The sequence below is a fragment of the Fusarium subglutinans genome (assembly GCF_013396075.1).
Source record: "Fusarium subglutinans strain NRRL 66333 chromosome Unknown NRRL66333_c0000150, whole genome shotgun sequence".
NCBI classification, from domain to species: Eukaryota; Fungi; Ascomycota; class Sordariomycetes; order Hypocreales; family Nectriaceae; genus Fusarium; species Fusarium subglutinans.
This window is the reverse complement of record NW_023502213.1, coordinates 23,913-49,957: the sequence shown is the minus strand read 5'-3', so window position 1 is coordinate 49,957 and position 26,045 is coordinate 23,913. Positions and strand designations below refer to the sequence as shown.

Below are 26,045 nucleotides of genomic sequence, written 5' to 3'. Positions count from 1 at the left end.
TTCAAGCTCCATAAACACTTTGTGTTGTTCTAGTAATAATAACGCAAAAATACAACTGTCCACCAGTAGCGAGGACTGCCAAGAGCGCCTCACCGTCATGAGCCTCCGCCAGTTTTCAGCTTCGGAATTTATCGTGAATTAAACAAATAGCCAGAATTAGAGTATAAAACTGCGTATGAAATCCTGAATATAAGCACAAGTCCAAAGCATCTTTCTACTCTCAATCAGTATGCCTCTCCCCAACAAAGCCGTCAAAGTCACCGGTGGCTGCTCTTGCGGCGCCGTCCGCTATCGTATTGACGTCCCTGCACTGGAAGATCGCCCGTTGAACCCTCTCACCCCTCCGGCCTTTGGCATCAAACTTCCTGGTGCCATAACATGCCACTGTAACGACTGTCGCAGATCGACCAGCTCGTTCCTTGCGGTTGGCATTCTCGACATCCCAGCGCCTATGCTCACTGTCTCCGCCATGCCGCCTTCATCTGAATCAGACATGTTTTCTGGTCGAATCTTGAATGTTCTTGCAGATGACTATGACGCCGCAAAAGCAGATGCGGATCGCCCTCCATACGTCTCAGCCATGGATGTCCTCCGCGCAACAGGCGAGACCAAAACTTGGTTACGCTTCTTCCACTCCGTCAAATGCAGTTCTGATGTATCCCGCAGCTTCTGTGGTCGTTGCGGAACGCAGCTATGCTTCCATTTCAAACTGGAGCCAGAATACTGCGCTGATGGGAAATTGCCTGACGGATGGCGGGATTCATTCCATTTGTACCTGGGAACTCTGGATCGCGAGTTTCTCGAGAAGGATTGGTTCAACCCTCATAGCGAAGGAATGTTCAAGCATGGAACCCTTCTTAGTCGATGTGTTTCAGCCACGGCAAACGGCTTAATGGACTTGCCCAAGATGCAGGAGTTTGATGGTCAGGTTACTGAGGAGGAGTTGGCAACTTTGAGAACTCAGTAGGGCGGTGGAGATAATTCCAGTTGTATGAGGGTCGTCGTTGCGGCTGGAAAAACGTGATGGCACCGCTTTCGCTTGACGTTAGATACATTCGTAGATCCATCGTCGCTAACGATATATATGAAGAGGAGGTGCAGTGAGTCGTCACCTTAGATTACTGCAGGCAGCTAATAAGACTCAATTTAAGTGACAGGCGGCATTCTATCTTGAATCTGGGGTTGAAATGCTATTGTAGTATCTCGGACTCGTCTTGGAACTCCGCCAGCTACTCAGAAGCTCAAGATAAGATTGAAAAGGTGTGGTCAAGGGATATAACTGTTTGATCTCGAGGCAAGCAGCAAGAATTAAACAACAACACCAAAACAGACTTACTGAGTTATCTTAGGCTCTAGCTGTACAATGTGTGCAGAAAAAACCGTGGCACTTCTTCTTTCTTAACACCCCACTGAATAGTCCTGGAGGTGTTGCAAGCTTGGCAAATGCTATGGCTGCATGGCAATCTTTTGATGTAGATCGTCAAAGACGTGCACGACCCACATTCTCCTTAACAAATAGCCCGGACCCTCAACGGAAGCCTGTTAAGACGGGCCTGTGCATTAGTTGGCCCGATGGAGCAAATATCGTCCCGTGTCGGGCTAGGAAGACTTAAATATTTACCACAGAGGACTAGTCTTCAAACTCTGTTGCAGGACTAAGTATAATCACATAATGACACACAGATGGATTCCGTCTCGTTTCACATTGCTATTAAATAGTTAGTGATACTCCAAGGCCCGAATCCGGGTTTGTTATGTCTTGGGTCCGGCGTTTTGTGGGCGTTGGCAATTAGAAATCAACACAGGCGACAGTGGCTGTAGCTAATTAGTTTAGTGCCCGAACCCTGAAGCAAACAAACCCGGCGGTTCGGGTTACTTAGCATTCCGGTCACTTTTGTATAAGTGTAGAGAGACAAGTAATTCATAGCAGGATATCATACTGCAAAATATAGTGAACATCAACTTCCGCCCTCAAAATACCTCTTTATTCTCTTTCTTTTCATTATCTATCACAGGTGTTTAAACATCCGAAACCAGAGCTATGGATTCCTTCCGCGGGCAACTAGAACGCATTCCCGTCCCAACCACCTCGTTCCAAGGCCAGACCATCATAGTCACAGGGTCTAACACTGGCTTGGGATTGGAAGCTGCCAGGCATTTTGTGCGACTAGACGCAGAAGTCGTCATTCACGCGGTCAGGTCGCTAGAAAAAGGTGAAGCAGCCAAAGCCTCGATTGAGGCTTCCACGAAGCGAAAGAACGTTGTCCAGGTATGGCAGCTGGAAATGGATAAATATGATTCAATAATATTCTTTGCATCAAGGTGTAATTCTCTCGAAAGGCTCGACGTCGTGGTGGAAAATGCCGGCATCTTGAGGAATACCTATGAAGAGAGCGAGGGGACTGAGATGACCATCAAAGTCAACGTCATTGGGACATTCCTTCTAGCACTGAACCTGTTTCCCGTCCTTCGAAAATCATATCAAAAGACCGGAAAACCGTCAAGGCTCGTCATCACTAGCTCAGCAGTTCATTACAACGTAGGTTCCCCTTTTAGCTTGACCGCCCGATTCAAGGAGACACTTCAGATCTGACAAAGTATAGGCGAAATTTCGAGAAAGATTTGAACCTTCAATCTTTAATGCTTTGAACGAAAATAGACCAGAATGGCTCAATGATCGGTATAACGTGTCGAAACTACTCGAGGTAATGCTTGTCCGTTCATTTGCTACGGCGATGAAAGACGGCCCCCACAGCGCACAGCCAATCATTCTCAACAATGTGCACCCTGGACTGTGCGAGTCAGAGCTGGACAAAGACGTCAAGGTATTGTTGAACCTATGCTATCGATCCACCAAAAGCTAATCCGACATCAAGGGATTATCTCGCTACCTTCTTTCCATAGCCAAAACACTCGTTGGACGCAAGACAGAGGAAGGCTCTCGAACACTCGTGCATAGCGCTGCTTCTGGGGATGAGAGCCACGGAAAGTACATGAGCGAGTGCAGAGTTAGAGAACCTAGCACCTTTGTTAGAAGCAAGGAAGGTGCAGAGACCCAGGCACGTGTGCACAAGGAACTAATGGCTATACTGGAGAACATCCAACCTGGAATTACACGGAACCTTTAAGACTGTAACACTGTTATTATGCTAGATCTTGAGGGGATGGCGCCAGAATAGGATAGAAATCAGTGTAAGAAATGTTTGGTAGCGGTTTAACTTTAAATGCCTGGAACATCCTGATGGCTATGAACAGAGATACTGACACAACGACTAACAGTGATCTTGAATAAAAGTTAAGTATATTGTTTTTCTCTTAGAACTTGCTACTTACTTAATTCAATTAGCCGGAATACAGTGTTATGTATTTCTAGAGAGATCTTATTAAAAAGCAGAAAATGGTAATTTAGTCTTTAGGTTTTTAACACTTTATAGGAAAGTTATATATATGCTTTTCTAAATTTGTAGATTCTTAAAGGATAATAATTTATATAGCGAAATACATTCTTACTACATATTTATTCCTTTATCCTTTAACAAGTAGCTAAGCTGGAACGACAATCAGGTCGAATGGAGAGTAGTTATTACTGTTAATACTTCCCGGGGCAAAAATGTAAATAACAGTAAAGGATGATGGGTTATTAAAAACATGAAACTGCGTCCTGGATGTACCTTTAACAACACACTCCAGCTTCTGCGCATAATGCACAGGTGGGGTGCATGAAATATACAAGCGGTTGTTAGAGGCAACGTCGGCGGCGGTCTGGGGCACTAGAGCCGTTCCGTCTGTCGAAGCGTACATGTCGCCAACCACGAGACGGTTCGTAAGCGCCTCGATATGAAAGTCGCCGGTTACATAGAGGTTTGCCGACGACGCACCCACCGTCACGTAGATATTGTAGCCGCTAGCGCCCTTCCTGTAGAGTAGGTTTTTGCCGTTAAGGTTTTCCCGAATTGAATTGGCAGCTTGAAGAGCAAATGTAGGTTCGATTGATGGTGCGTTACTGGTTGTAGTGACGGCTTCGGTAGTGGTTGTAGAGACTTGAGTAGCTGTTGCGCCCTCAGTAGTTGTAGAACCCTCTGTAGCTATGGAGTTTTCAGCAGTTGTAGAGTCTTCAGTAGCTGTAAATCCATCAACAGTTATATAGTCTTTAGTAGCTGTAGAGCCTGCAGATGTTCTCGAGCTTTCGACAAAGCTATTAGTCTTAGTCGTAGATATAGTTGCCTCGGCGGTTAATGACAAAGTAGTTAAAGCATCCGTGATAGATAATAAAGCGTCATCAGTTGACATTAATAAAATAATATTGGTTAAGGTTAAGATATAATGTAATTCTATTGCTATACTGCTAATTTAAGTATATCTTACACTATAATTTACTTTTTAACTTATTATAATACTTTATTTATATAATAGACTTACTTTTTTATTTTAAACTTACTATAAGAAAATATATACTTAGCCTAATTCTTTACTAATAAAAAGAAAACCTTTAAGTAATAACCTTTTTTTTTTATATATTAGTTAAACTAATTTATAATAAAAATAACTTTTTTAATAAACTTATAATTTTAAGGTTTTTTATTAGCTAGTTAATTTTTTATATATTAATACTATAGTTAATTTTTAAGTTAATTTAAATATAAGCTAAAGTAGTTTTTATTAGTAGTTAAGCATTAGGCTTTTTAGCTTTTTAGGGTTAAAGGCTATAGGGTTTAAACCTACTACCTTTAGCTACCTAGTTAGCTTTCTAGTCAGGCTAGTAATGTCTAACCGTTACGCTACAAGCCCCTGTTAAGGTTAAGACATAGCCAGATATCGCTGATAAAGAGACGTCGTTAGAAACAGTCGACAGAGTTGTATCCGGCGCAAGCGACGAGGCAGTGAGGATAATAGTAAACGAGGCAAACTCGGAAGTACTGGAACTGGAATAGACAGTGATAGAGTTTGACAGGGCGAGAGTCGTCGAAGGCTTGCAAGGCCTAGCTACAGCACTACCTAAGAGCGAAGTGGCAGCGATCACGCTGCAGATAATATAAGGATGCATTGTGCTTAACCGAAATGAATTTCCTTAGAATAAAGTTGAAATTTTAAATAAGGGGCCTTAAAATATATTAATCTGTACCTGCGTTCAATTAGACTGTTTTTAGAATTCGTAGCAATGCCAAGATCGATAGTGCAGCCCCAAAAAAGGAAAAAGTAGTAAATAATAAAGAATCCTTAGCTAGTAAAGCCCAGTCATTACTAGTTACTAGCCAGACCATAAGAGGACTAATACTTATATAGAAATTATATAAAAGGTCACAGTGCTATTATAAAGAGAATTTAGATGTTTTTAGGCTGTGTATATAACAGAATATTTCCCTGTGCTAAGCTTGACCTCGCGTCTACAAATCGCGACCCGTTACATAGTAGCACTAGCCCAATTATGGGTTAGACTCCCTTTAGTGAAGTAATGCGCTGTATTAGTAATTGTAAAGAGCCTAAAGCTTAACCTTAAAGGCCGCAGTCCTCCTATAGGCAAAGAGCCCTTGTAGCTTTTATAGGTATAACATTGGGGAAAAACTATAGTTATGTTCTAACTGGATGCTAAATCTTTGAATAACTTATATATCTTTATAACAGGCAGTTATAGTAAAGATCTAGCTAGAAGTTACGGCAGGCTGTACTATAAGTAATATAAAGGCGTAGACATCAAGACACTTATATAAGAATTTATAAATTAGTCTGTATCTAAACCTGCAAGCCCAGCAAGAAACTCACTCAGGCCCCAAGCCCCTGGATCCGGCACCTGCTGGAACCCAGAACCACCAACGTATACACTGCGTCCCAAGCTAGCTTGCATACCGACAGTCGACTCTGCCCCATGTCTTGCAGCCTGTGCCGCTCGGGTTAAGTTCTTCGTTTGGCCAAGTTGTTGAATAAAAGGATCAAGAGCATCAATTACCGTGCGGTCGCCGACACGTGCTGGCGTATATCGAGCCAATATGCTGCTACTCTGCTCAAGCACCAGAGCCCAAGCCTCAGGTGTCGCCACTGCTGGGCCCCTGGTCTGGAAGGCGTGTAGAAGGGCGTTGAGGAAGATCGCGTAGAGAGCCCCAGAAGTTCCATCCATCGAATTTTCGATCTTGGGGAGTATGCTAGTCAAGTCCAGAACCGCGCTCCCAACGAGAGGTTGGTCCAGGACGTGGTGCAAGACAGCTATAAAAGTTAATCAGCAGAAGGACTTATCTCGAGATAGTTCAATTTACCTTCGGCGCCTCTCTTCAGACCTATTCCACAATCACCATCGCCTACAATTGTATCATAGCGGGTGATTTCTGTCTCTGCTTTAATAAGCCTTCTCAAGCCACTCAGAAGCGCATCTGTAGCCAATACGGCGTCATATGTCCCAACATCAGCAGCATTCTCAATTTGTATCAATGGTCTCATCTTAGGCTTCTCCACGTCCATCATGTGATTATGTGAGGCATTAACATCAGCCGCACGCCATGCTTTAGGACTGATTGGAGCACTCCAGCCAACTGCCTGAGCTGGTGCGTCGAGCAGCTCCAATAAATCATGGCTGCTACTGGCTGCAAGGTTCAGGAGCGTGATCGAGAAGCCTATGCCGTTGAGGCTCGTCATATAGGTGCCAGAAAGGACACGAACTGGGCAGATATTGTAGTCAGACGCCAAGTGTCGGCCCACGACCGTGGTGATGGCGTCAAGTTCAAGCACGCTTACACCACCTAGATTATTGACCATCAGCACGATCGGGGAGTTCACTTGTAGGAATGCTCGATCCTTATCATCAATGTCAAGCAGCTGTTTGAGCATCTTTTCCACAAGCCCTACAATATCAGCTTTCTCAAAACTCGATCCGGTTTCATTGTGAATTCCCATTCCAAGTTCTGCGCCTCCCTTGCTGACCTCGGTCGGGTTGCCTGAAGTGTCGGATCGTCCAGGGACGTGAACGTGAGCAAGACTGACTCCGATACTAGCAGTGTTTGCAGCGGCTAGCCTAGCTTCAGCTGCTATGTCTTGAAGGCTTCTTCCTTGGGCAGCGAGAGCGCAGGCAATCTTTTGAACCAGCACGGTTCCTGCGATGCCTCGCCGCCCGACCTTGCCTCCTTTCGATCGGCCGACGCCAACATCGTCTCCGACAGCTACCATGTCTACCTCGATGCCCATAGTCCGTGCCTTTTCGACAGCAACACCAAAGTTGAGCACGTCTCCGGTGTAGTTCATCACAATGGCTAGCACACCTTTCGACCTTTCGCTGCATTTGACGATCGCATGAAGGATCTGTTCCGTTGATGGGGACGCAAAGATGGTCCCAGCCACCGATGCCGTCAGGAAGCCCTGGCCAACAAGGCCTGTGAATGCAGGTTCATGGCCTGAGCCACCTCCTGAGATGACGGCGATGTGATCTGCATTGGCGTTCTTTCGATACACAATTTTGTTGACGTGGTCGACTTTGAGAGACGGGTTGGTCAGAGGCTGAGAGTCGAGGGCATAAGCAACCAATTCTGCAGCGTTGTCAAAGAAATGCCGGTCAGACATGATGATGATTTGCCACAAAGTCAGAAAAATAGCAATGATAACCCAGCCCGGTATGATAAGATCAGCCTGCAACCATGTACAGCCTCGGGTACTTAACTATAGAGCGGTTTTCTTACTAAACACCTTTGTTTACTCAATACCGGAATCCGTCACCCAAGAGGAGACCTCATGATCAACGAGACATGTTTAAGCTTTCCGAGGAGAAATACGCTTCCATATACTCCGCACACCGCGGATAAGTATATGCCATGAGAGAAAGCAACCGGCGAAAGGCCACCGTCCTTATCTTGGTGGGGCAGTAATTGACCGCAAAGCTAAACGGGAGGTAGAGCGGGGGATGATCTAACGTTTGCCGTAGCAAGTTGGCCGTGACAAGTTTCCCGCGGCGTTCTTATCTCACCACGCGACACTTCTATGGCTGGCAAAGGAATTTCCCGGCAATTCCCTCTACATGTGAAAATCATCTCGGAGGGACTAGGGTGCTGATTTCTATTTTTTGTACAGATTGACTACCGCAGCTTATATACGCCTTGTTGACCTGACCTCTACACCCATCATCAATCAGTCATTCTACCATAACAGTTCCATCCCGATTCCATTCCATCCCCCTCTCACCATGGCATCTTCCAACGCAGAGTTCTGGTCCAAAGCGGACAGCTATGTGATGACCACAGGAGTCCCTTTCTCTCCCGTCGTCATCATCAAAGCCCTGGGGACTCGTCTCCATACTGCAGATGGCAAGCAGATTCTCGATTTTACCTCGGGACAGATGAGCTCTCTTCTCGGCCACTCTCATCCAGAGGTTGTTGAGGTGGTCAAGCACTATGTCTCGGAGCTGGATCATCTCCTCAGCAACATGATCACGCACCCTGTGGTCAATCTAGCTGAGAGACTATCCAAGTTCTTGCCTAGCCCCCTGCAAAAGTCATTCTTCCTCAACACTGGCTCCGAGTCAACAGAGGCTGCCATCAAGATTGCCAAATGCTATACCGGCAAGTTCGAGATCGTGGCCTTCTCAGCTAGTTATCATGGCTTGACCCAGGGTGCCGGCTCTGCCACATACTCTGCAGGTCGCCGACGCGGCGGTCCTTCTATGCCAGGATCCCTGGCCTTCCCTGCTCCATATGGTTACCGATCTCCGTTCCGAAAGCCCGATGGCTCTTGGGACTGGGAGACTGAGCTAGACTTTGGCTGGTCCCTCATTGATCGACAGAGCGTCGGTTCCCTTGCAGCCTTCATTATGGAGCCCATCCTTTCTACCGGCGGTATTCTTGATCTTCCAAAGGATTACTTGAAGCGTATGCAAGACGAGTGCAGAAAGCGCGACATGTTGATCATCATGGATGAGGCCCAGACTGGAGTTGGTCGAACCGGCAAGATGTTCGCTTTTGAGCATGAAGAAGGCGTAGTGCCTGATATCCTTGCGCTATCCAAGACGCTGGGTTGCGGTCTCCCCCTGGCCTCGGTCAGCACAACAGCCGAGATTGAGCGTGGCTGCAAGGAAGCTGGGTTCCTGTGGCTCACCACTCACCTCAACGATCCTCTGACCGCCGCCGTCGGCGACAAGGTCCTGGAGATTGTCGAACGCGACAATATTTGCCAGCGGGCCAATGAACGAGGCCAGCAGCTTCGTGCTGGTCTTGAGAAGCTTCAGCAGAAATATTGGTGCATCGGAGATCTCCGAGGCCGAGGGCTCTTGCAGGGTATTGAGATCATTTCTGACCCATCAACTAAGGCCCCAGGTGCCGATCTGGGCCAGGCTGTCTCTGATAAAGCGATGGAGCTGGGTCTGTCCTGCAATGTTGTCAACTTGCCCGGTATGGGTGGTGTGTTCCGTCTGGCACCTGCTGTCACCGTCACGGCTGAGGAGATTGAGCAAGGCTTGAATATTTTGGACAAGTCTTTTGGTGCTGTGTTGGACTTGCGCGGTCAGATGACAGCTGCTGCCTGAGTAGATACAAAAGAACAAGTATTAAGAGTCTGTGACGCATGAATAGACTTCAGTTTCGCTTTTGAATCACCACTATATTTTTGATCGGGCTAGTTATGAATGTTGGAGTGGTCTGTGAAGGGAGGCTGCTTGAGATTTGGTTTGCGTAGGCCTGGACTGCAAATTGAGGTATCTCACCATATACATGCTGTCATACTTTCAACTCTTGACTTCAATTGACAGTAACAAGATGTTACTAATTTTAAGAGGCTAGAAAATGCAGTGCACCTTCACATAAGGAGTTTCTTCTCCAGCAGGTAACATCATAACCGCTCCATTATCCCATACTCCCGATACTTGAACCAAACCACAGCGATGGGTCTACTGCCTGATACTGACTCCCGATTCATTCAAGTTTGATTTCTTCTAGACGCTTATCTCACAACACACTCATGTAGTTTCCAGATTCACCACACTTTTCTACGGCCTTCGGCACCCCATCTGTTCGACAACTATTCCGAGGTCCAGGCCAGATCAGCTGAGACCGAAGCTGGGGTGGCGTGGTCTAGACCACGACTACGGCTTTCGGAAAACGAGAATCAGCAGATTTAGTTTCCCGCGGAAAGCTTATTCACGTCCCTATCATGGTCGCACCAAACGTATCAACTGATCTTATCGGTATGTATTGTTGCTAATGAACATACTATCTCTCTAGGGATAGTGCAACAAGTCCCAATGCATTATTTAAAGTGGCATTGTCGCCAAATCAACGAGTCACGACACAAACAAACAAACAAGTAAATATTTCGAATACATTTTATTATGGATAAATCATCTCAGAAGCTAGAGACCTTTCAGTCCGAACCAGCTCTAGAACATGGCTCCTCCACCGAATATCATGAGCTAGAAAGAAAGTATGGCTCACCCCCTCACGATCGCCGTGTACGATTCTTACTGACCACTACAGGCTGGAAAGTCGGCACATTCAATTCATTGCTCTTGGAGGTGCCATCGGTACTGGCCTTTTCCTTGGAATTGGCCGTGCCTTGACTCAAGCTGGTCCACTTAGTCTTCTACTGGGTTACAGCATTTCAGGCGCAGCTATCTTTTGCATGGTATGTCTGAGTTCTTAACATGCTTGCACACATGAAATGTAAGCGGCTGACATCTTCTGACCCGCTGCAGATGCAGAGCTTGGGTGAAATGTGTACTTGGCTCCCCCTCCCAGGAGCAATCCCTCAGTTCGCAGATCGTTGGGTGGACCCTGCGTTGGGGTTTGCCATTGGTTGGAATGTAAGTTTCTCTGAGTTCAGGTTATTGTTGGTTGAGCTAACCTATGGTTAACCTAAAGAGCTGGTATTATTGTGTCATAACTCTCTGCGCAGAGATCGCCGCTGTATCTGTCGTGATACAGTACTGGGAGGGAGCCCAAGGCGTCAATGTCGCAGTCTGGATAACCATCCTCATCGTCTTGGTGGCTTGCATTAACCTTTTCGCCGTCTCAGTCTACGGAGAAGTCGAATTCTATTTTGCCGGCGTCAAAGTCATTGCCATCATCGGTCTCATCTTGTTAGCCTTCCTCATCGATCTAGGCGCAACAGGGCAAGGCCGTATCGGATTCCGCTACTGGAAGGATCCCGGAGCGATGAAAGAGTATGTGGCGACCGGTGATCTCGGTCGTTTCCTAGGCTTCTTTTCGACTCTGGTTAATGCAGCCTTTTCCTTTGGTGGTATCGAGACTGTTGCCGTAGCCGGAGGCGAGGCCAAGAACCCACGAAGGAACATTCCCAAAGCTGTCCGTCGAGTGTTTTGGAGAATCCTGTTCTTCTATGTTCTAGGCGCTCTAGCCGTTGGCGTCTTGGTCCCTTCGAACGACGAAAAGCTACTGAGTGCTCAGGCAAACGGGTCCAAGGGTGCGGCAGCCTCACCATGGGTTATTGCTATCACGCATGCCAAGATCAAGGTCTTGCCATCTATTATCAATGGTGTGATCCTGAGTTCTGCCAGTTCCGCCGCCAACGCCATGACCTTCAATGGAAGTCGATATCTCTTTGCTTTGTCCAAGAATGGACAAGCCCCCAAGATCTTTCAAAAATGCAACAAAAGGTGATTCAGCCTCTCTCGTTGAACACTGGATTAAGACTAATCATTCATTAGTGGAACGCCATGGGTAGCTGTACTACTCGTTACTGCCATTTCTTTGCTCTCGTACCTCTCCTGCTCTGCTAGTAGCAGCGTAGCATTCACTTGGTTTCAAAACCTTGCTACACTGTCATCACTCTTTACCTGGTTCGCTATCTGTCTTATCTATATCAGATTTCATAGTGCCTTAAAAGCACAAGGTATAGATAGGTCATCACTTATCTTTAAGGCACCATTTCAACCATATCTGGCATGGCTTTCTATGTTTTATTTCGGTATTATCATTATTTTCAGTGGGTTCTGGACATTCACCCCTTGGGACGCCAACAGCTTCGTCACCACCTATATCTGTATCCCGCTTATAGCGATTCTCTTTTGCTTTTGGAAGTTCTTCAAGAAAACTAAATGGGTGCCATCTGCTAAGGCTGATTTGTATCACGATAAGGCTGCTATTGATGCTATCATCTGGGAAGAGAGGAAGTCAACAACAATCTGGGGTAAGGTTTGGGATTGGCTGTGTTAAGATCTATTGCTTTGTTACTCTTGACGCTGTCATGAGCTTCCCCATAGGTTAGTTATCGTTGAGTCAATGCTTGATTGGTATATAAGGAGCTCTCTTATTCCCTGTTTGGACTAGAAAAGCTCTCTTATTCCCTGTTTGGACTAGAATTAAGGCTCTTTTGACCCTTTCTTATATACCCCTTCCACTGTGCTTGCCATAGCTATCCCCAATAATCAGTCAGCCCATAAGTGAATTAATACTTAGGTAAGAACTGTGAAACGTACCTACAACCTGTCTGCCACGACTATGGGAAAGGGTGTCTTCGGGTGTTGACAAGTTGAAGCCTCTAGTTCCCGAGTGGAAAATCTCAACAACTACCCATCAATGTGGTTATAGACGAACCCTCTTTCCAAGTAAGAATAAAGAGGGACAAGGTATAGAAAAATTTCAAAGAGTAGCTTCAACTTTTATTCGAAAGGACATAGTACGTCTTGAATTTCATAACATTCTAAAGAGTTGATAGAACTATTAGAAGCTGATGTTACAAGATCTATTTAAAAGTGTGAATACCTCCGGAGAACCCATTCAGTTCTCCTTATGTTCAACCTGAACTACCCCCGCCTTCTCATTCGTATCCATTCGGCCCACATAATTATCTGTATCAGCCTGCTGCAGATCGGTGACATAGCGCTTGAACTTCCATGCCGATATCCTCTTCTCAAACAACTCATCCAGCTGCTCCAAGCTTCGGCCCTTGGTTTCAGGGATAAAGAAGTATGTAAAGACAGCCAGGATAAAGTTGCTGCTCGCCCAGATGTAACAATACTTGGGGCCCCAGTTGAGAGACTCAGGGTTGATGAAGTACGGCGTACAATACGAGCACAGCCATGAAGCCAAGAAGCTTGTGCCTTGGGAGAAGCCAACTGTCTGAGCTCGCAGACGCTGGGAGGGTATCTCGGTTTGCAGGGCCCATAGTACAGGACCTTGGCCGATACCATAAATCCAGGTAAAGACGATGCTCAGCCCGACAAGGACTTTGCCAGCAGTAGGAGACCCAACGGGAGAGACCGTGTAGGCAACCGCCATACCCAACATGAGACCTGCGTTGAGGAGAGATGTGCCAAGGAGGAGATGTCGGCGGTTGAAGAAACGTATGGCGGGGAAAGACAGCATGTTTCCTGTGAGGGCGATGGCGAGAGATACCATAACCCACTTGAAGGGTGAACCAATTCGAGCCTGGACAAAGAAGAAGACCGAGAAGGCCGAGATGAAGTAGATACCAGTGCTAGCCTGACCAACAGCTGTCGCAATGCTGAGAAGAGTGCGTCGCAAGTCTGTGCCACGGAAAGCGTCAAGCAGCCGAGTAGTGGATCGCATCTCAGTCTCTTCCAGCCAAGCATTCTTCATAATAATGATATCCTCACGAATTCTATCATCATCAGTCATACCCCGTAGCTTGCGAATCGCAGCCTCGGCCTTATCGTCCTGGCCCTTGGAAATGTAATAGCGAGGCGTCTCTGGTAGGAATATCAGTCCTACGGACATCATGACTGGAACGACAAACATGACGGCAAGGGGTATCTGGTATGACAGGCGACTGAGCATGCCCTGCGTTCCATTGTCAACAGCAATACCGACAAGAGCGCCGATATTAATCTGCAAGACGACCAAGCCAATAGCCGCACCTCGAAGATACGCCGGTGTCGACTCTCCGATATAGACCGCCGAAAAGGTACTGTAGAAGCCGTTGGAGAATCCAAGCATAATACGTCCGAAGTATAATGCGGCGAGATGGGTGCTTCCCATTTGTGCAGCGACTGAGACTACGCCGAAAAGCGAAGCGATCCAGAGGCCGACTCGAGGGCTAATGAAACGACCAAAGTTGAAGATGAGGATGCATGCTGCTAGGGCACCGAGACTGATGAGACTCTGTAGAAGAGTCTGAACTTTGGTGGTGATGTTGTAGCCGATTGGGTTCGTGGGCTGTTCCGAGATACGGTCAGTTCATCAATTCTGTCAATCGTAATACAGGAGGGAATGGCTGGAGAATACACTTGCATCAACGTAACCAAAGACGATGAGAAAGCCAGGCATGGACTGGAAGCCAGAAACAGCAGCTGAATCAAACCCATACTGAAACTGAGCCAAGGCGATAAAGAAGCAAATGGCGATCAATCGCTTCTCGCTCCATAGCGAATTGAGATGACCCCTAGCAGAGGCCTGTTGTGCCTCCATGTTCAAGAGTTTGTCAGTCAAAGAATTGAAGTTGATGTTGGATGAAAGAGACGGCTTTGTATCTGTGTGATTGTCCTTGCATCCGAAGTGGAGAGAAAGGATCAGCGATATATCCTTTTATCACCAAGGCTGCACGTTCTAGGCCCTCTTAGACGCGCTTCCCCAGATCCTTACCCCGCGATCTAGCACTCGGCGCGATAACAAATTTTGGCTTGCATCCCCAAGCTTTACAAGGGTTAGTGGTGAATTTGGTGCCATCGGCGGTATGCATCCGACGAAACTCAACAGCCGAACTGTCGAAGCCGATAATCTCCTCTCCTCAATGGAGGCTGACAGCCACTCCCGATATAGCTAGTCTACAGGTATAAGACAACGCTGAGATCCAATGGGCCTTAGCAGGTACCGATCAGTAGACTGCTATTGTTTACTGTACATTGGATTCCCTGTTCTTCTGCAATTTCACCTGACGCGTTGCTAGAGTAGCGAAATGACTGGCAGCATGGATACCGAAAGTGTCATGAAGCAGCTTCAGGCTATGGAAGCCAAGATCGAAAAGCTTACAGGTAATAATCGTCTAAGCTAGTTTATTGCTTCTACTGATCTCATTTCTGCACAGCTGAGGCTGATGTGCGAAAGCTGCAGCATATCTACGGATATTACCTTGACAAGTGTCTTTACAAAGAGGTACGCACCACCTCCGAACCAATGTTATCCCAGCAAGCACATTACTAACACGAAAAGGTGGTGGACCTGTTCTCAGACTCACCAGATGCATACGTGCAGTTTCTGAATGGCCGCTTCAGAGGTAAAGACTCAATCCGTCGGCTGTTCATCGACAGATGGTCCAATTACTTTGTCGGCGGCCGCAACGGCCCCATCCACGGCTGGCTTCTAGACCACTTCATCGGCCAAGACGTCGTAGATTTCCAGCCCGGAACAAACACCGCCAAATACCGCGGCAGAACCCTCATGAGCGCCGGCACCCACAAGACCCTATCCCCCGAATACCCAGGCGGCCAACGTCAATGGTGGGAGGGCGGCGTCTACGAGAACGAGTACATCAAGGAGAACGGGGTGTGGAAGATCTTCCGGCTGCGGTATCATCCCTTCTGGCATGGAAGTGTTGAGAAGGGTTGGCAGGATGCTGATAAGTTTGTGCCCTTGTTTAAGGAGACGTATCCGGCGAATCCGCAGGGACCGGATGAGCTTTGGGAGGGGGGTGATTTGTGGCCTGATACGAGGGTTGTGCCGTTTCATTATGTGCATCCTGTTACGGGGAAGCAGGTGGCGGATGAGGATTTGCAGGCGCCTAAGTGGAGGGAACCGGCGACTAGTGCGCCGCCTGCGAGAGTGATTGATGACTGGACTGTTTGATAGGCATGTATTGTGCACGTCTGGCTATATTAGTAGACAATATTACGCTTCATTGGCATCCTTTGTACAATCACATGCATTGAGCAAGCCTATTCAGCAATAGTAGATTTTACAGGTGAAAAGGATTCCATAGTCATCCGGCTCTCGAGCAAAAGTACATAGGTCTGGCTGTTTTGCTTCACATGTGATCCTAATTGTCTAACTCATTGGATCAATAGGAGAAGACGGGTTTATCGTCTTAAAAGATCTTATTGCCATTGCATATTACTTGCATTCGCTACCGAAGCGAGCATTGTGTTAAACCCGAAGTGTATTTTCTAACTTTATAATTAACTCATAAACTTAACTCCGCTATTACCTTTTAATTGCCCTAAACCTTCTTTTTAAGCTTAGTTCTAATTATACTAATATATATATTATTATAAAACCTTTTTTAGGTTAAGCTTTTCTTATATATTAGTATTTTTTAATAATTTTAATAGCTATATTCTAAGCTACATTTTACTATAATAGCTTTATAGTCTTTTTTCTTTCTTTCTTTTTTTTTACCTTTATTTTCTTTAAGGTAAATAATATACTTTTCTTTTACTAGGTAACTTAAATAACCCTTATAGGGAATTTACTATAGGCTACTATATAGGTAGTAGTCTTATAGTTAAAAAAAGTAAGGTTAATAAAAGATTTACTGCTAAGCTAATAGAATTTATATATATAGATTAATAGTATAGCTTTCCTAGAATATATCTTAAGGTCCTTATAGCTACTTATATTTTTAAGGGTATTCCTATACTAAAATATAACTTATAGTATAACTATAGCCTTATTAATATAATTATTAATAGCTACTATTTAGAAAAATAAATATTAAGTAAAGATTTTTCTTATTAAAGCTACTATTTTAAAGATCTAGGGTATTTATAGTATTAAGCTAACCTTTCTTAGCTAATAGATTAAAGGCACTATCTTATATACCTTTAAAGCTAGCTAAAGAGTTATAATCTAGGTTTTTCTTTTATTAGCCTTTAGCTATAGTAATTAGTTAGTTATTTAGTATAATGTCTAAGTTATAAGCTAGATATATTATTTGCAGTTAAGACTTGTGGCTAAGAGCTTAAATCAGCGGACAGAACTTAGCTACCGAAGCGAGTATTTGGTGGTTAAATAGCGATAAACAGGGTGACGTCTGGGCATCTACACTCCGAAAACGAAAGAGGGGCTGGGCCTTGTGATCTCGGCTTCGTAGTCATCGGAGTTATGGTTCCGAGCTACAACAGCCAGCCACATCATTTCGTTGAGCGAGGGTAGATAAGGCGGGGAAGAGGAATGAGACAAGGCCCAGGACTTCGATCGGCAGAGAGTCCCCGCATGATACATTAAAGTCGATCGGCTAATGTTACAATTTTGTGGTAGTGCCATTGCCGCTCGGATGGAATATGGTAAACAACAAGAGAGGGTTAAATCTTAATGGTCATATCGTATTTTCCCAATAACTTATGCAATAGAAAATAAGCCATCAATCGGTCACAATTTCAACCATGAAGTCATTGTCACTATATGTTTTGCTAGCCTTTTGTTTGACTCTGGCATGGTTCACTTTGACCCTTGTCAAACTCGTTCGTTCCCCCTTGAGACGAGTGCCTGGACCATTTCTTGCACGATTTACAAGGCTATGGCTGCTGAAGCAAGTTTACTTTGGGACATACCCCAAGACCAGTATCGAGCTCCATAGAAAATATGGTCAGTTCATTCATTGGACATGTCAACTCAATCTGACGGTCAGACCAGGGCCCATCGTCCGCATAGCACCCAACGAGTACAGCATCGACGATCCTGCAGCAGCCAAGATCATATATGGCAGTGGCCGAGGATTTACAAAGGTCCTCCAAGCGCTGACATGATACTATCAGAAGCACAACTAACAAGTTTGAGTAGTCTCCCTGGTATTATGCCAGCGGCAATCCCTTCAGTTCACTCCCCAACATCTTCGTCGAGCCGAATCCGCATATCCACGCCCAAGCAAGACGAAAAGTCGCGGCAGCTTACTCTATGACCAACCTGGTCCAGCTTGAGCCTTTCATCGATAAATGCTCGGCTGTTCTTCGGGACCGATTAGAAGAGTTTGCTCGGTCTGGTACCTCCGTGGAGATATCCCACTGGATGCAGTGCTATGCCTTTGACGTGATAGGTATGATGACGGTGAGATAAATAACAATGGCAAGTTAAGATACAATTGACTAAGTCTGGTAGGTTGGGAAACGATTCGGCTTCTTAGACTCAGGCGAGGATATACAAGGGATCATGTCGTCTCTGAGCCAGTACCTGGTTTACTGTTCTAATGTCGGCGTGTTCCCAGAGTGGCACGAGACTATCTTCCGCCGACAAATGCGTTCAAAAACTACATCAGGCCTGACTCACGTTAGAGAATTTGCTGATGCTCAACTGGAGGACAAGCGCGAGAAGGCCAAGACACATGAAATCTCCCATCCCAATGCGGCAGAGGACTTTGTCACCAAGTTTCTACGCCTCCAAGCCCAGGATCCGGATAAGATCACCAACGCCGACATCAGTTCTGTGTGCAACATGAATGTTGGCGCTGGCTCTGACACCACATCAATCAGCTTGACCTCCATCATCTTCAACTTGATCAAGTACCCCGGAGTTCTTGCACGGCTACGTGCTGAGATCGAAGAACACGAGAATCAAGGCACAGTATCGGACCCAATAACATTCGCTGAAGCCAATAAGCTCCCCTATCTGCAAGCTGTGATTAAAGAAGGTCTAAGGATGCATCCTGCTACTGGTCTCAGTCTCGGCCGGGTGGTTCCATCAGGTGGTGCGACTTTGGCAGGACAATACTTCCCTGGAGGGGTACGTACGACGGTATTGGAGAGCAGTTGGAGGTCTGAACTGACTTTAATAGACTGTCGTTGGCATTAATGCCTGGGTAGCGCACGCCAACACCAAGGTATTTGGTCATGACGCCCACGTATTCCGACCCGAAAGGTGGCTGGACTATCCAGAACTGGTCAAAGAACGCGAAGCATATTTTATGACCGTAGGTAACCCCAGAGACTCTTCGCCACCCCAGACTAATCTCTCCCATTAACAGTTCGGTCAAGGCTCTCGAACCTGTCTGGGCAAGAACATTAGTCTCATGGAGCTTGCAAAAGCCATTCCGCAAATAGTTCGGCACTTTGACTTTGCTCCAGATACGGAGTCTGGGGAGCCCGAATACGCCACAGAGAATGTTTGGTTTGTAAAGATTAGGGAGTTTTATTGTAAGGTCTACGGTAGATATAGGCAGTGATGGTATAATTAATAGTATTGGGGGAAAGTATAGCCTTGAAGGTTCATATTTACAAAATCGCCTTGTATTCCACCCGTTATTCCTAGAGCGACTTTCGTAGCGACTTCTCAAGACCGTACTCAACGGTCATTTTATCGAATCGCCGACGTACAAAGGGAAAAGCAAGAGAGCCCACAAACGACATGAACACATCGTACAGAGTGCTGTCGCTGGGGCTCGGGCCTCGCATGTTGTTTAATGTCAGGTCAGTTGTCCGGTCTGTTGTGATCATGTACTGTCCCTTCCTGATAGCTCTGAAGATCCTTGCGGCGATGTCTTCGGCACTCTGTACGTTCTTAAGCAGTTTCTCCATGTCCGAGTAGTTTGAACCTTCCATGTTCTTGAGAAGCTCTGGTTTCGCCGCCTGCTCCTGGATGAATGAATCCGTGATGAAAGCCCCCGGAAAAGCAATGTGCACACGATACATGCTCTCGTCACCGTATAGGAGTAGCTCTTGGCGGAGTGTATCTGCTAATGCTCTCAAAGCAGTTTTTGGCGGTGTATAAGCGGTATAGCCTGGGAGAGCGACAAAAGCAGCGGCGGAAGCGATATAGACCAAACGTCTGGTGCGACTTGGGTCCGGCTGTTGAACCCAACGCTGCACACACCACTGTGTGATGAAGAGGGAAGCCTGGTAATTAGATGAAAGGCAAGTCGCGAGTGACTCCGGTGCCAGGTCAACAAGGAAACCTATCTGATCCGGAGTAGTGCCACCGACGCTGCAAATCAACGTATCTGGCGTGGCATTGTGTTCAGACATGGCGTTTCTCAGCTATGTGATTGATTAGCTTAGGCTGCCAGCCATTTATAGATGGTCTTGTCTTCCTTACGGCAGCGTGATCTCCAAGATCCACAGAAATGGTGTGGACAGTCTGCTCCTCTGATAAACGGGCGGCCATGATTTCTCCCTTGGCCTCCTGGAGGGCCTTCGGGTTCCGAGCAAGAATGATGACGCTAGCCCCTGGAAGCATCACTGTCAGACCAAACCGGCCACTGGGCTTGCAGTACTCGTAAACTCATACCTTGTTTCGCAACCTCTACCGCCATGATCCTGCCTAGACCTCGAGATCCGCCTGCGATACATACCGTCTATTAAAGATTTAGCCGGCTCACTTCCCCCAGTTGTTCACAGTGAGTACATACCTGGCCAATAAATGTATCTTGATCTACCATTTTGAAACAAAGTGGATATTTTCATGGATGGAAAGTCAATTACAGATTGGTGAAGAGTACTGATAAATAGCAACATGGCCGGGACTGAACGCATAGCTCGGCCCTCCGCGGATCGGCATGGGGCTACGTAAGTCGGCCCCCTCGGGTTCCGGTCCCGTCCACTCTCAAACTGTCGTGAAAGCTAGGGGCTAGGAGGGAGAACCCTAGACTAAATCTCATAATATAGCACCATAAATAAATGGTTGGCAATCGGAAGTGGTAATTTCTCGCCACTGCATGCCTAGTACTTTGACTCTAACCTACTAAGTAAGAATGAAGGAGCCTTGAAAGCGGTGAACCTTAAAAGCTGTTTAGCAAATAGTTTAACACGCTGACCTTACTCTAGATATAGATTCTAGAGAGCCCTATTACACAGAACCGTTAATTTGTCAAGATTGCGGAGTTTTATTATAAGGTCTACAGCAGATATAGGTAGTGATAGTACATCAGCTATTCTTGGAGCACCGGTGGCCAAGCATGATCATCGTTATGATGGCCCAAAAGGGAAGATGGTAGAGATGTCCATCAGATTATCCAGAAATCCATTGTCGATCACTATATCTGCCATATCGAGCTCGTTCAACCACGTCATTGCTAGTTGATCCGTGCTATGGTCAAGGGAAATCCTGTGAACCCATTAGTAAAGCACGATGGAAGTTTGATAGCTATCACGTACCGCTGCAGAGGTTCAGTTACTATCTGGGGATATCCTAGAGGTTCGGAAGGATGTAGAGTGATATTTGATGTATCTTCGACACCTTCAGCAAGTCCACATTGTTGCAACTGAAATAATGTTTCCGGGATAAGATGCTTCGGATAGCCTGAAACACTTATTGCCAGCAATATCCGTAGACATTGCTTTGCTCGAGCTTGATGGCCATCCATGTGGTATAGTCCGCAAGCAGCGACGATGACCTGAAGTGCTTGTAAAGCGAAGAGATAATCGGCCATTACCAGGCTTGAAGCTACCTTATGGAGAACCATGCCTTCCAGGATCTCAAATGATGACTCGGCAGCAGACACACAGGTTTTGGCAAGGGTAGCGAATATCGGTTGCTTGACGGCCTCAACATGCTCGATGCCTTGTAGTAGATTACAAAGAAGGAAGGGTTTGGTGACGAGCATCATGGTACTCCAGTAGCGAAGGTGTAGAAGAGATATGGACCGTCTGTAAGACAGTGACACGGAGGGCGATAGATGAAGGTGCGGCGGTACGTGGTCTAGCCAGTCTTGCAGAGAGGTCACAGCATCATTAAAGTGAGTCTTGGATAACTTTTGCCCGCCATGGACAGGCCCGTCGTAGAGGTTCTGCCGTATGCTCTGCGTTATCTGAGCAAGACGTATACACTGCTCGAGATATCCGTTTGGAGTATGAGACCCTGGACTGACGACCTGTTCGCGCATTAGAGACAGCTCAATACTTTGCTTACACCAAGTACGTACAAATTCCGACGGTAGAGGTGGTTTCCAAGAGGTTTCGTTGGGCGGACTATTCATGCTTGGCTTACCCAGAGCGAGAGAGAGATCTTGATCAACGAGATACAACGTCCACCAAAGGCGTCTTGCATGTGCCTGACTTACTACGCCACTCTTGGTGGAGTACTTGTCCAGATGAAGACCGAGAGAGAAGGCGATGCGAACTGCGAGACCGATGTAAAGGTATGCTGAGTTGGTGAAACCATTGGACTGCAATGCCAGTGACTAGGGGACTTGTTGTCAGCTTCGATCTGTTCAAGCGTGCGTTTGTACTCACCAGAACTATAAATGCCCGTATACTATCCAGATCAGCCTCATCGCATACCCTCGTTACTAAAGACTTGGCCATCTCCAATGACTCATGGGTTCCCTGTCCATTGACCAACCCATTAGGCGACGGCTCGCACGAGGCGCACAGTGCCACTATCCCATGTAGCGAACAAAGCCAAGAAGCAGTAAGCTGTCCAGTGTCGCCCGAGTACGTGGTCTCAAGTCGAGTATAGAATGATTCGGCAGAGTATATCCAGTACAGACAGTGAACCTGCTCGAAGAAACGAGCTGCACAAGCGGACAGCAGATCTTGTGATGGGAACTGGCATGGATTTCCTGGCGAAGATGCAGCGTCTGTCAAAGGAGACTTCACAGAAGGCGGACTGACTTTGAGCATTCCAGGTATCTTATCCTTATCCTTGTCTTTGCTTCTCATCCCTGCACCCATTCTGAGCATCCATGACCTTACGGCGCTGTTGAAGCTGGCACCTGACTCTGCACCCATGTAGCCTGCACATGTTAATATTAGTCACGGGCTGTGTGTTGGAAAGGGACTTACGATACTCCCCGTGAGCGTCGGCAAGCAGACAGCCCAGGTCATGGTGTAGATTCACGATCTCTGGTAGCAATATTTCCTCTTCCTCGGCTTGAGTCTCTTCTACGTCTTGAATCAAACCCTCTCCTTGATCTATGATCTCATCTCCACAATCTATAAGGGGTGCTTCTGCCGATACTTCAATCAGAGACATCGTAGGCGTTGCGATATCTGTCTGTGTCTTGAACGCCGGCCTTTTGTTCTCGTCAATCAATCGTCGCAGATTCGGTATCGTCAACTCCTCATCCGGAAAGCAATTACTGCAAAGCTCACGTAATAGACGGTATTCCTCTTCGGAGACGAAGTAGAAGGGCTTCTGCCGCCGTTTCTCCATGTCCACTGAGCAGATCTCATCGATGCTGCGGCAGTAGTCGCATGGGCCGTCGGCATCTTCACTCAGCGTCAGTCTTGTCTCATCTCACCGTTTCAGTCGACATACCAGGCTTATTACACTTGCAGAAAGGGTTAGTAACACGCAGATTGCGATAGGCATGGCAGCGCTTACTTTTGTCTTTCTTGACTTGCAGCGATCGCAGCTGATGGCTGTCCGACTCACCCTCGATTTCTTGGTGACTTTGGAGCTTCGTGTGGACATGATGAGTTACGGCACCGTGGCCTGGTTACAGGACGCTCAGCAAAGGTAGATGCTGTCAAGAACAGTCGTGATTTAGGAGAGACGAGGTTCGCTGGGGTCTCCACTACCCCAGACTCTAGATCGCCACGAGTTTGCGGGGGTGACGAACTGGACTGCATCGTGTATTGGCTGATCGGTTAGACTTAATTGAGCCCCCTATCAACTGACCAGGGCTTCCCCGCACCTGGGCCTTAGGTTTATCCTGCCAGCTGGATTTAATTCACTAGCGATGCCGCAAGCAATATAGCTTATCGCACTGGAAATGGCCAAAAACGCGGGGAAGCTTGAGCTCGGCATAAAATAGCGGCAATTGCACGCCTTTCACCATTTTTCACTGAATGCTGAGACGAGTCGCCCTATACCTAGTAGTTAAGCGCTATAATGATCAACTCTGCAGCGGCTTCAGTAAGCACATGAACTAGCCTTATACAAAACACCCCAAACTCTTTTTTTCCGTGTCTTCCATCTCATTTGTATATCATCTACGAATTGAACTCTTTGCCACCTTTCTTGCTTATTGCGTCAGCCTCAAAGTAAGTTCTCAACAGTTCCAATTAGTCACGGAAATGAGACTCTTGTACCCATTCCCAGTTATTCAGTTTCTCAGCCTCATCTAGCTCATAGTGCCTCATCAAGATTGCCAGAATTGCTCCTTGGGCTTCCACAGCACCGACGGTGATCGCATTCCATATGTGTTCTTGCCGGACACTCCTCGACAAGAAGCTCGCTTCTAGAAACATCTCGACAGTAAGGTCTCGGCCCTGCCTCGTGGCGATGAAAGAGACCGTTCATCCGACCAGCTATCCATGAACACATCCGCGCCGTGGTAGATGAGTGCTTCTATTAATGCATCGCTATCCTTATCCTTGATAGTGTCGGGTCCCCCCCACTAACCCAGAGAGAAGAACGCGATTGTCCGCGTTGAGGTCTGCCCCTCGCTCCAGTAATAAATTCATAACATCTTCGTGACCACTCTCCACTGCCCGGCTTATCGTAGTTAAGCTTTCCCCCTCATCTTGCGCGTTGGGGTCCGCGCCAGCATCAAGACGTTCCACGATGCCGAGATATCCTATCATATCCGCGAGCAAAAGCGCTACAGATGGAGGCTGATATCGTGAAACAAGAGAGGAATACGATGGTCCCTGAACTAAATCTGCTCTGCCTAAAGTTTATTTTCGCCTCAAGTTGAAAATTGGTGTATGCTGACAATATGTAATAGTCCGATATGGCAATTCGTTATTTGATTGAAGTTTCGTCTCATTTATTCTCCACTACTGTCGAAATCGCGGTAATTGACTAGACCCCTTTGCCCTGACTGGAGCCAGCTCCTTATGCAGGCGTGTCACTCTCTAGACCATGATCTTCCCCATGAAGTGGAAAACTCAAACTAACTCAGACGTGCTATCTGTTTTAAGAACTCTAGCGCGAATAGTTGCAGCATCTTTACTAAACCAACCAGCAACAATCACCATCCCAACTATTGCCAGCTGCAGGGAAAAAGTGACAAATCTAATGGCAAAGCTGCCTGTGGTGGGATGCAGCATTGCGATTTGTGTAAATGAGTAAATGAGATCGTAGTTCATGCGGATCAACTGAAGGACTGTCGCAGGTGCAGCAGCCATCATCAGCACTTCAGCGGAGCGGTAGCTTATATCTTGTCGAGCATAGTAGATGTGCTTGCCAGCAGGATATAGCCAGACCAGAGTGCCAATCATCACGAGGAACATGATGATGTTTCCGGCCTTGTCGGCGGCTCCGTTCTTAATGTTGTCTGGCATCGTTGTATCTCTCATTCCACCATATGCGGCTAGGATGGTGCCGATGTTGTAGATTACGTTCATCGCGATGAGCGCTATGCGGTTTCTTTGGCGTTTGTACGGGAACAGGGGGAGGTTCAGACTGGTGGAATATTAGCATCAGATAGGGTCAATGCTAGGCGCATACAGGTTCACATACGCTTCGTAGATTATGCCGATTATGGTCACTGATAACGTAGCGGTGCTGGCAGCAGCCGCAACCATAGCATATGCAGTCGGGATATCAGGTTCGTTACGTCGGGAGAGGTAATAAATTTCCGACGTGATCCGAAAGACAAAAAAGATAATGAATGGTGGAAACCATGCTTGACCAACTTTTCGGTGTTTATATGCCACATATAGCGCTGGGAATAACAGGATAGTGAAAACAATAAGGGCTGTGGCGGATAGACCGATGCATGCTGTCGTGGGAGGGCTGGGAGGTTGTGAACTGGAAGTCGACATGATGATTTAGTAAAAGACTCTGTAAATGTAGGAACGGCTCAGTATTCAATTCTCAACTCGGTGTAAAGCGAGAACCAACCCAAATATTTATTATCTCCCAGAGCCCTACACATCGACAGTAGAATCTCCATACCCAGCCCCCTATCACAGCAAAAAAGGGCTGGAGTCAAAACCGAGTCAGTTTCTGTGCCAACAAACAGTACCAGCCTCGCCTCACAAGCGTTTCCTAATTTTAAACGCTTCAACGTCAGCAAGCGTTTCACCGTTGACCTATCATAGCCACTGACACGCTCTGGATACGACATGTAAAGAAACACAATGCGTAATCGTGAGGCGCGGCGTCAACAAGGGTAAGCGGAAGATAAGTGCAGATCAGTGTTTCGTTTGCGCGGGTGACTAAGCGGCAGTGCCGTGTACTGCCGTACTTCCGGCCGGCGTCGGCACATCTCACGGCAGAGCGTCCTCGCTTATAATAGATCTTGTCTCGTATGGTAGATCCTCCCCTGGTTACAGCTGCAGAATAGAC

At 46.7% G+C, this 26,045-nt stretch overlaps 12 protein-coding genes across 12 annotated transcripts; 6 read left to right on the top strand and 6 right to left on the bottom strand.

Moving 5' to 3' along the window:
• Window positions 1-229: 229 nt before the first annotated feature.
• On the top strand, window positions 230-967 carry FSUBG_9601 (uncharacterized protein; the record flags this gene model as incomplete). The annotated part of the gene is made up of 1 exon (XM_036688132.1): window positions 230-967. The coding sequence occupies one exon, from the start codon at window positions 230-232 to the stop codon at window positions 965-967; it is 738 nt and encodes a 245-aa protein (XP_036534897.1).
• Window positions 968-2,041: 1,074 nt separating this feature from the next.
• Window positions 2,042-3,128, top strand: FSUBG_9600 (retinol dehydrogenase 12; the record flags this gene model as incomplete). Its single annotated transcript, XM_036688131.1, has 3 exons — window positions 2,042-2,539; window positions 2,604-2,825; window positions 2,877-3,128. The coding sequence occupies 3 exons, from the start codon at window positions 2,042-2,044 to the stop codon at window positions 3,126-3,128; spliced, it is 972 nt and encodes a 323-aa protein (XP_036534896.1).
• A 415-nt stretch (window positions 3,129-3,543) lies between these two features.
• Window positions 3,544-4,290, bottom strand: FSUBG_9599 (uncharacterized protein; the record flags this gene model as incomplete). Its single annotated transcript, XM_036688128.1, has 1 exon — window positions 3,544-4,290. The coding sequence occupies one exon, from the start codon at window positions 4,288-4,290 to the stop codon at window positions 3,544-3,546; it is 747 nt and encodes a 248-aa protein (XP_036534895.1).
• A 1,429-nt stretch (window positions 4,291-5,719) lies between these two features.
• FSUBG_9598 (dihydroxyacetone kinase) lies at window positions 5,720-7,542 on the bottom strand (the record flags this gene model as incomplete). Its single annotated transcript, XM_036688127.1, has 2 exons — window positions 5,720-6,198; window positions 6,249-7,542. 2 exons carry the CDS (start codon window positions 7,540-7,542, stop codon window positions 5,720-5,722), a joined length of 1,773 nt encoding a protein of 590 aa, XP_036534894.1.
• A 616-nt stretch (window positions 7,543-8,158) lies between these two features.
• Window positions 8,159-9,493, top strand: FSUBG_9597 (aminotransferase class-III; the record flags this gene model as incomplete). Its single annotated transcript, XM_036688126.1, has 1 exon — window positions 8,159-9,493. One exon carries the CDS (start codon window positions 8,159-8,161, stop codon window positions 9,491-9,493), a length of 1,335 nt encoding a protein of 444 aa, XP_036534893.1.
• Window positions 9,494-10,294: 801 nt separating this feature from the next.
• On the top strand, window positions 10,295-11,582 carry FSUBG_9596 (amino acid transporter AAT family; the record flags this gene model as incomplete). The annotated part of the gene is made up of 4 exons (XM_036688125.1): window positions 10,295-10,386; window positions 10,440-10,587; window positions 10,658-10,765; window positions 10,860-11,582. 4 exons carry the CDS (start codon window positions 10,295-10,297, stop codon window positions 11,580-11,582), a joined length of 1,071 nt encoding a protein of 356 aa, XP_036534892.1.
• A 1,119-nt stretch (window positions 11,583-12,701) lies between these two features.
• On the bottom strand, window positions 12,702-14,351 carry FSUBG_9595 (general substrate transporter; the record flags this gene model as incomplete). The annotated part of the gene is made up of 2 exons (XM_036688124.1): window positions 12,702-14,099; window positions 14,181-14,351. 2 exons carry the CDS (start codon window positions 14,349-14,351, stop codon window positions 12,702-12,704), a joined length of 1,569 nt encoding a protein of 522 aa, XP_036534891.1.
• Window positions 14,352-14,838: 487 nt separating this feature from the next.
• On the top strand, window positions 14,839-15,725 carry FSUBG_9594 (uncharacterized protein; the record flags this gene model as incomplete). Its single annotated transcript, XM_036688123.1, has 3 exons — window positions 14,839-14,914; window positions 14,968-15,035; window positions 15,093-15,725. The coding sequence occupies 3 exons, from the start codon at window positions 14,839-14,841 to the stop codon at window positions 15,723-15,725; spliced, it is 777 nt and encodes a 258-aa protein (XP_036534890.1).
• Window positions 15,726-17,260: 1,535 nt separating this feature from the next.
• Window positions 17,261-19,032, top strand: FSUBG_9593 (cytochrome P450 monooxygenase; the record flags this gene model as incomplete). The annotated part of the gene is made up of 7 exons (XM_036688122.1): window positions 17,261-17,462; window positions 17,511-17,602; window positions 17,658-17,921; window positions 17,973-18,593; window positions 18,646-18,780; window positions 18,835-18,977; window positions 19,026-19,032. 7 exons carry the CDS (start codon window positions 17,261-17,263, stop codon window positions 19,030-19,032), a joined length of 1,464 nt encoding a protein of 487 aa, XP_036534889.1.
• An 82-nt stretch (window positions 19,033-19,114) lies between these two features.
• Window positions 19,115-20,244, bottom strand: FSUBG_9592 (short chain dehydrogenase reductase family; the record flags this gene model as incomplete). The annotated part of the gene is made up of 4 exons (XM_036688121.1): window positions 19,115-19,843; window positions 19,902-20,032; window positions 20,094-20,160; window positions 20,215-20,244. The coding sequence occupies 4 exons, from the start codon at window positions 20,242-20,244 to the stop codon at window positions 19,115-19,117; spliced, it is 957 nt and encodes a 318-aa protein (XP_036534888.1).
• A 526-nt stretch (window positions 20,245-20,770) lies between these two features.
• On the bottom strand, window positions 20,771-23,219 carry FSUBG_9591 (aldehyde dehydrogenase; the record flags this gene model as incomplete). The annotated part of the gene is made up of 6 exons (XM_036688120.1): window positions 20,771-20,909; window positions 20,960-21,675; window positions 21,865-21,984; window positions 22,037-22,539; window positions 22,589-23,036; window positions 23,181-23,219. The coding sequence occupies 6 exons, from the start codon at window positions 23,217-23,219 to the stop codon at window positions 20,771-20,773; spliced, it is 1,965 nt and encodes a 654-aa protein (XP_036534887.1).
• Window positions 23,220-24,640: 1,421 nt separating this feature from the next.
• FSUBG_9590 (uncharacterized protein) lies at window positions 24,641-25,519 on the bottom strand (the record flags this gene model as incomplete). Its single annotated transcript, XM_036688119.1, has 2 exons — window positions 24,641-25,157; window positions 25,215-25,519. 2 exons carry the CDS (start codon window positions 25,517-25,519, stop codon window positions 24,641-24,643), a joined length of 822 nt encoding a protein of 273 aa, XP_036534886.1.
• Window positions 25,520-26,045: the final 526 nt, after the last annotated feature.